The sequence below is a fragment of the Gorilla gorilla genome, chromosome X, assembly GCF_029281585.2.
Source record: "Gorilla gorilla gorilla isolate KB3781 chromosome X, NHGRI_mGorGor1-v2.1_pri, whole genome shotgun sequence".
Classification (NCBI taxonomy): Eukaryota; Metazoa; Chordata; class Mammalia; order Primates; family Hominidae; genus Gorilla; species Gorilla gorilla.
This window is the reverse complement of record NC_073247.2, coordinates 61690856-61699465: the sequence shown is the minus strand read 5'-3', so window position 1 is coordinate 61699465 and position 8610 is coordinate 61690856. Positions and strand designations below refer to the sequence as shown.

The 8610-nt window shown below is 41.5% G+C and overlaps 1 protein-coding gene across 2 annotated transcripts; it reads left to right on the top strand.

Moving 5' to 3' along the window:
- Positions 1–1357: 1357 nt before the first annotated feature.
- LOC101141171 (diphosphoinositol polyphosphate phosphohydrolase 3-beta) lies at positions 1358–8371 on the top strand. 2 transcript variants are annotated; one of them, XM_004064168.5, is made up of 2 exons: positions 1367–2412; positions 6633–8371. In XM_004064168.5, coding segments are annotated over exons 1-2 (495 nt in total). In that variant the 5' UTR covers positions 1367–1918; the 3' UTR covers positions 6634–8371. The 2 variants fall into 2 exon arrangements, with proteins under 2 accessions (XP_063559156.1, XP_004064216.1); XM_063703086.1 differs by lacking the exon at positions 6633–8371 and having other exon boundaries at positions 1358–2413.
- The last annotated feature ends 239 nt before the right edge of the window (positions 8372–8610 follow it).

The window sequence follows — 8610 nt, the reverse complement described above, 5'->3', positions numbered from 1 at the left end:
TTGAACTAGTTTCCAGTCCCACCAACAGTGTAAAAGTGTTCCTATTTCTCCACATCCTCTCCAGCACCTGTTGTTTCCTGACTTTTTAATGATTGCCATTCTAACTGGTGTGAGATGGTATTTCATTGTGGTTTTGATTTGCATTTCTCTGATGGCCAGTGATGGTGAGCATGTTTTCATGTGTTTTTTGGCTGCATAAATGTCTTCTTTTGAGAAGTGTCTGTTCATGTCCTTCACCCACTTTTTGATGGGGTTGTTTGTTTTTTTCTTGTAAGTTTGTTTGAGTTCATTGTAGATTCTGGATATTAGCCCTTTGTCAGATGAGTAGGTTGCAAAAATTTTCTCCCATTTTGTAGGTTGCCTGTTCACTCTGATGGTAGTTTCTTTCGCTGTGCAGAAGCTCTTTAGTTGAATTAGATCCCATTTGTCAATTTTGTCTTTTGTTGCCATTGCTTTTGGTGTTTTAGACATGAAGTCCTTGCCCATGCCTATGTCCTGAATGGTAATGCCTAGGTTTTCTTCTAGGGTTTTTATGGTTTTAGGTCTAACGTTTAAGTCTTTAATGAGGGATAGCATTGGGAGATATACCTAATGCTAGATGACGAGTTAGTGGGTGCAGTGCACCAGCATGGCACATGTATACATATGTAACTAACCTAAACATTGTGCACACGTACCCTAAAACTTAAAGTATAATAATAATAAATGTTTCTTGCCATAAAAAAATAAAATAAAAAATTAAATAAATAAAAATAAATAAAAATCAAAGTGTGGAATAGGAGGGGATCTCCACGTGAATGGTTTCCCAACCCCCAAGTGGTGCTTATCAAAGAGAAAGACAAGGGTGAAGTGTGTGGGGAATGAGAGAATGTCTTGGGCTTTAACGCAGGAATACTACATGGGTGGTGCTCTGGTCTTTAAGGTGTACTGCATCGAAGTGCAAATGGCTGCAACAAGGAGGCGAGAAGTGTACCCATGAGGAAACTAAGACACAAAGGGGTCAGGCAGGTTGTGAACAGGGGTTTAAGAAAAGCGTTAAATTACTAGCTGCGCCAGGATGCTCGGCAAGGTGGGAACCTGTTGAAGAAATAAAACTGCATCATGTGACTCAGCAAGGATGCGCGGCTATTCTGCCAAGAATCCCGTGGGTCGTTTCGACAACACCGGGGCCCAGGTCCCATGAGTAAGCCAGAATGGTTCATCGTGGGGGAGGATGATGACGACGATGCCCTTGCCTCTGTCGTGTGTAAAACGACTACGTGTGGGTTTCGTGCAGCGCGGTGGGGAGGGAGAGAAGAAACGTCCTGCCGCGCTACAGTCGCGTTTGGGTCAAAGGCACACGTGGAGGCAGTCGGCCAAAGTCACAATGCGGTGAATTTCACAGTGCACGAACGACGTTCTCGGCCCCCAGGGGTGCGGGGCGCCTGCGCAGTGGGCCCGAGGCGTCGCGCGCTGCGGGAGCCAGGAGACCCCCGCCCCCGCCCCTCGCCCTCCGCCGCGAACGCGCACGTGAACGGGAGCGCGGACGCGTCCGTGAATGCGCCTCACCTCGCTCAAACCCTACCCGGCGGCGGAGGGAGGGAGACGCGCCCCCGAGAAGCGGGTGGGCTCTGTGGACAGTCGCGGGCTCGCGGGCGGCGGCACCTCCTCCACTCCGGCGGGCCCGGGTTCGGCTGGCCGCCCATCGGACTGGCCGACTGGCTGACTGACGCGCCTCGCTGCCCCCGCCTCCGCCTGCGCCCCGCCCAGCTTCATCTCTCCCTCCGCTCCCCGGGCTCGCGGGCAGACGGAGGCGCCTCTCTTTCCCCGCCCTTCGCCTCGGCCCTTTCTCTTCCCAGCACCTCGGCTGTTCCCCGGCGGCGGCGGCGGCAGCGGCGGCCCACACAGCAGCGAGAGGCAAGAGGAGGCTGTCTCGAGGATGAAGTGCAAACCCAACCAGACGCGGACCTACGACCCCGAGGGGTTCAAGAAGCGGGCGGCGTGCCTGTGCTTCCGGAGCGAGCGCGAGGACGAGGTCCTGTTAGTGAGTAGCAGCCGGTACCCGGACCGCTGGATCGTGCCGGGCGGGGGCATGGAGCCCGAGGAGGAGCCGGGCGGTGCGGCGGTCCGAGAGGTGTACGAAGAAGCGGGAGTCAAGGGGAAGTTAGGCCGGCTCCTGGGCGTCTTCGAACAGAACCAGGATCGCAAGCACAGAACGTACGTGTATGTACTGACTGTCACGGAGCTGCTGGAGGATTGGGAAGATTCGGTTAGCATTGGGAGGAAGCGAGAGTGGTTCAAAGTCGAAGATGCCATCAAGGTTCTCCAGTGCCACAAGCCCGTGCACGCCGAATATCTGGAGAAACTAAAGCTGGGCGGTTCCCCAACCAATGGAAACTCCATGGCCCCATCCTCGCCAGATAGCGATCCCTAGTATGTACCGCTTGCGCTCGCACAGACTTCTATTTGTCTGCCTCGCTTAAAATGCGTCCCGCCTGGAGCACCTCTCGTACCATGTGCGGTCTCACGGGGAGGAGGGAGGCTTCTTTTGTTTCCTTGGCAGACCCTCTGAATCACGCTTGCAAACTGTCTCAGTTGCCAGGCCCTGTTTTCAAGACAGTTTGCACGTTTTTCAGATGCTTTCAAAATCGCTTCTTGGTTACACTGTAAAATGTTTCGGAGAAGCCTATGCCGCTTGGGGTTTTAGGTGCCTTAACTGTTCACCCTGCTTTTGGGAGGTGTGTGTGGGGGGCGAGGGGTGGGTGGGGATTGTGTGTGGAGTGTGTGTGTTTGCCTGTGCGCCCTGTGATGTTTTTGGTTCTTTTATATTTCACACATATTCGTGGGTGAGCGTGCGTGCGCATTTTTGATACCAGCCTTGTGGTTTGTTTGGTAGTGGAGGCCTTTAAAGTCTGACCAGCTTGGTTGTGTGGCATCTTTTAGTATTCTTTTTCCCCTTTAGTTGTTTTCTCCTTCACAGCGTTCGCCCTTGTTGTCAGGGAGGCCTTCTGTGGTGGGAGTTGGTTTAAAAGATCAGTTTTGAATTTGTAAAAACATTAGGAAATCCTACATGTTGTGCTCTTTCTGCACTCGACAGTCACTTTAGCTTCTGAAATGGGATCTCATTTGCCCCTTTCAGAAATTTCTTTTTCTATTTCTATGTGTAGATCATTTGGTTTTCAAAAAAATTTCACGTGGTAATTTTTCACTGCTGACTTCAAATGGCTATTTCCCATGTAGATTAACCTTATTGAATAGATGCTGCGGAGGATCTGCTAGCCAAACACATCTTATCAGAAAAACCGTATTCACAGAATTTGATTTCCCATACTCAACTTCCAACTCCCATTGCCCCTTACTGGATACCATAGAAGAACCATGGTTCTCTGGATTTAAGTTCGTTTTTGAAAGTGGTCTCCCTCCCATATTTGAATGTAGTGACATTCCGCTTAAACCTCCCTGACTCCCAGTAACCACAGGAATGGAATCTTTTATGGTGATTACATCCCAACTGAGTTAGCTCTAGTGATGTTCAGCTGGTACAGAATTGTCAAACTATTAGGATTCCTGAACAATCTCTCTTAACGATAGAGGATAATTGTTTTGTCTCACAGGACAACCTATTCTAGGTGCAGGTGACCAGCATCTACATCAAGAACTTAACGTTGCCTGTAATCCAAAAACCTCCTACTCATTATTTTGCTCTCCTGTCTTTTAATACCATAGAAAAGTTCCTTTTGAAACCGTCTCTACTGTTTTTTTTTTGCTGCCCCCTTGTGTGCTTTTTGTATTTTACCCTTCAAAACACTGAAATATTTTTCTCTATTTGGAGTACATTGTAATTTCACAAATAATATTTTTATGCTGCTAAACAGTGGGTGCCGTTGCACTTTCTAAAGAAATGTGGTGCCACTGTTTTGAAAAGAAATACTACAACAACACATTTAAGTATAGGTAAACAAAGTACAAATCTGTTTCTCAAAACATTTTCTGCACTAATGCTATCAAAGGAAAGAGTAAACTAGAAATTGTGGCTTTTTAAAACTTATAACAGTTTTATTATCTGAATTACATGGTCTGATCAAATACGGAGTATTTTTCTATTTTTCTCTTAACAAAGTGATACATGTTGAATATATATATTTGAACCACATATTTTAAAAAATATTTTGTAACTTTTAATTCCAGGGGTACAAGTGCAGATTTGTTCCGCAGGTAAACTTATGTCATGGTTATTTGTTGTACAGATTATTTCATCATCATGAAGCACATATTTTAAATTCCAAACAATTTGACTTTAATTATTCAGTCTAAAATGGATCTTAAGATTTTCCTCAATAACCTAATTATTACAGAAGGTTCTTGTTTCTACATTAATATTGACCTAGGAGATATACTAGATTGTATTTTATGGATATTTTTGTAGATGAAATGTGTTCCACATGAAACACTGTCACGATTACCTTGGAGACTTAACTCGTACTTTCTATCATTAGAAGTAATTATGCATCATCTTATTTGGTTCTTAAGTTATGTATCTGACAAAGTAAAAAATAATGTACAGCATTCATAGTAACCCTCTCTTAAGAATTGTTAGCTTATAAATATGTTGTGGTTTTTCCTTTTCTTTTTTTTTTTTTCCAGAAACACTTAGAATATGTAGTGTTACTTTTCAAGGCGTACTGTTAAATTAAGTAGTTTTTGTAAAATATTCTCTGGAACTTAGTCTCATCAGAATAGTTAAGAGCGCCAAGGAGATTATTTTTTTCTCTTCAAAACTAAGTCAAGAGTTTCAAGTTAAAAGCATTAGTACAGAAAATGTTTTGAAAAACTGAGATTTGTACTTTGTTTACCTATACTTAAATGTGTTATAAGATTTGTTTTCGGAACAGTGGCACCACATTTCTTTAGAACAGAGGTGGTATATAGAAAATTTCTGCCACTTAAGTGCTCCAAAATTTGATGTATAGTTGAGATTTTTTTCCTTCTAAGAGTAGTAGAGTTCACTTGTACATTATTTCTTTTGTGATAGCAGAAAAATGTACACCTAAATTTTACAGCCCTGTCTTGATAAAGAAAGGAAAAAGAATACACAGACAATTGAGGTTTGCAGACATGAATCAGATTTATTTTCTGCATGTTTTATAAATAGCTTACATTTTCAGCTGGTCAAGTGTTTTATTCTTGTGAATATATAAAGAGGAAACATTAATATAGATGCATATACTGGAAACATAATTGGTGCTGTGTCTATAATATATACAGTTTTTCTCAAGAAGTATATGTGTATGTGTGTTTAGATACAAAATCTGTTGACTACACTTTAAAGAAACAAACTAAAGGGAAGAAATTCGAAAATAATTTTGTTGCTTTATTTGCATATATTCATTTGCAACAGTTGATGTAAAGGTTTTAAATTCTTTCTGTGATTTCATTTCAGAAGGTTAGTATAAGAATGCCAATTTGTTTACAGTTAGAAAATGTGTATTTGCCTGGCAGAGCTTTCACCTCTAGAATTCCCTTGTGGGGGAGCCACCAGGTACTCTCAGAAAGACTTTAAACAATATTTTCCTGGTAGTGGTCTCTTGATAAGATAGCTATTAATACTAATGGTATTTAGCAGATTTTAAATATGTTTGGGCAAACAGCACTATAAGAAGTGGAAGTTACTATGCTGACTGTGCTAAAACATAACACTTTTATAAGAATAAGAGAGCATGGGCTGGGCATGGTGGCTCACACCTGTAATCCCAGTACTTTGGGAGGTCGAGGTGGGCAGATCACTTGAGGTCAGGAGTTGGAGACCAGCCTGGCCAATATGGCGAAACCCCAACTCTACTTCTAATTATTAATGAAGTAAAACTACAAAAATCAGCCAGGCATGGTGGCACGTGCCTGTAATACCTTCTATTTGGGAGATTGAAGCAGGAGAATCTCGTGAAACCAGGAGGCAGAGGTTGCAGTGAGCCAAGATCACTCCAGCCTGGGCGACAGAGTGAGACTACATCTCAAAAAAAAAAAAAAAAAAAAAAGAGTGAGCGCATGATGTGATAGAAACTACATTGGGGGTTTGAAGTCAGACAGATCTAGTTCCAGTTCTTCCTTACTGAAACTTAAGCCAAGTTATCTAACTATCTGACGCTCAGTTAAAAAAAAAAATCTATTGTTGGAGATAGTAAAAATAGACACTTTACAAACATCTCCAATGAGAAGCCTTTCCTGACCACCTGGGTTAAGAAACCCTCTTCTGTGTCATGGTTCGCAGAGTTTATTGTACTTAATCTGTTTTCTTGGCCATGTGGTCACTGGACTGAAAACTCTTTCGTGGGCGGGAATCAGCCTGAATTATTTCCATGAGTCTAGAGTCTGTAACACGGAATTTAGGATATTTTATGTCTTAAATGGTCACTCCTCTTTTACAAAACTTCTGATATCGCTGCTTTCCTGACTTTTTTGCATCATGGTATACATTGGCTTATAACCCCCTCAGTTGCTGATCCAGACTCATTGATTGCATCTGCATTAGATAATTCTGTGGAAGTGAAGTGCTTGATGCAAAGTGATTGATGTACATAATAAGCTCTTGGTACATTTGTCAGTTGGAGGAATTATTAACATAAGCCTGCTAATTGTATGTTGGTTTGTTTTTCCAGATGAACAGCAAAGATGTTCAGGATTGTGCTGAAAGAAACATTGATGTGAACCCAGTGATCAGTGGAATTGTCAAGTACAGGTGAGCACTTCTGTGTTCCCAAGAAGACAGCTCATCTGGTTTCTTCCTGCATCTTGGGACACTCCTTCCCTGTCTATACCACTGACTCTTGCTCTGGTTGTTGTACTCTTATACGTGAATAGACTCTTAATTCAGCACCTATAGCCTTTTGTTGTGCTTTTTTGATGTGTCTGCCTTCATTAGACTATGATGTCTTTGAGAGCAAAGACTATTTTTCCTTACTCTTTGCATATTCTGCATCTGAGACACTACTTGAAATATGGTTGGCATCACTGAAGGTTCTTTGATTCAATTAATATTTTGTAATCACCGTGTGGCAAAACATTCCCCTTCCAATCTGGTGCTAGTAGAGTATATGCTATCTAGGCACCGTGTGTGTGGCTTTTGTGTATCAGGTGTTTCAGAAATATTTCAAGGCAGTTGTAAGATGTTTGAGGACAAGAATTATTACTACTATTTCTATGTCATGCCACACAGTAGCTGCACAGTTTTAAGATTATGCCATCACCTAGGGTAATGTTTTGTAGAATCAGTCCTTCGTGTAACAACTCTAGTGTTTTTGTACTGTTGATGATTTGCTTAAATTTTATTCAAAAACTATCACTTGCTATAAAGGTAATTGTAAAAATAAATACAGTGGACACAAAATAATGTTGTGAGTTTTTATAAAAATAAATTTTAAAATGATATATAAGACATTTTTTTGCAATGCCTGCCCTAACCACTTCTTACATGTCATCTTAACATCTCTTTGAGGAAACACTGTTTCCTCATTTTACAGATTTAACATACTGTATTATTTGATGCCAGAGCCAACAGGCTATATCATAGGCAGTTTCCAAACTTAATTATGCCATTTAGTTTGTCTAGATTTCTTTTGCCTCTCTCACTGATCCATTTGGCTGTAGTTTTCATCCCTTTTCCAGTACACACAGCTAGCTCCTCATCCTACCTGGTTTCTGCATATGAGAATGCAGAGGGCTGAGAGAGGGCAAAATTGTTGTCACTTAGAAAAGGCATTTAGGAAAGAGGCTGCTGTTAGAGAGGAACACAAAGTGAAGGTTTTTTTAAAAAAGAGGACTTGGATCAGCTGCCTCCAGAACAATTTTAAGAAAATAACAAAGATGTTTAGAAGAAATCTTACGGAGTTTGCCATGGGATGTGTGATATCAGCAGTCTTCAGCTCCTTACAAATTACCAAAAGTGGTTCTAATATGCTAGTTTGTTTGATTTTTTCTTTTATATTATAAAGCAATTGCATCGATAAAAGCTTGGACTCCATTTTAGTGTGACACTCTTCCTCATGATACCAGTGAAATGTATTGATTGTGTCCCCAGTTGTTACATAATTTGAAATAAAAATATAACTTCTTGATTTATTGTTTTTTAAGATGTGGTATGGTACTGTGGTTATGTTGTTTTAAAAAATGATTATCTTTTAGAGAAGTATACTGAAAAATGTACAGGTGAAATGATATGCTACTGGTATTCGCTTCAAAATCATCTGAGTGTGGGGTAATTGAGTACGTAGATGAAACAAGATTGGCCATAAATTGGTAATTGCTGAAGCTGTGTGATGGATGTTTGAGAGTTCATTATACTATTCTCTATACTTTTGTATATGTTTGAAATTTTCCATAATAAAAATTGAAAAAAGTATTCTTCAGAGTTTACTTGTAGGCCCCCTCTCTCCTAGACTTAAGTGCAGAAGGCTGATCAGAAGACAGATCCACAGCCCAGAAAGACTGATTCCTCCTCTCCGAAAACCTAGCTTTTGTTCTTGAGCTAAACTTGTTTGCAGACTGCTCTTCCGTTAGTGTGAATTTTTCCTTGCAAAGCCCCCAGTTCTACATGCCAAAGGACTTTATCCCCTTCAGTATGTCACACATTACTGGAAA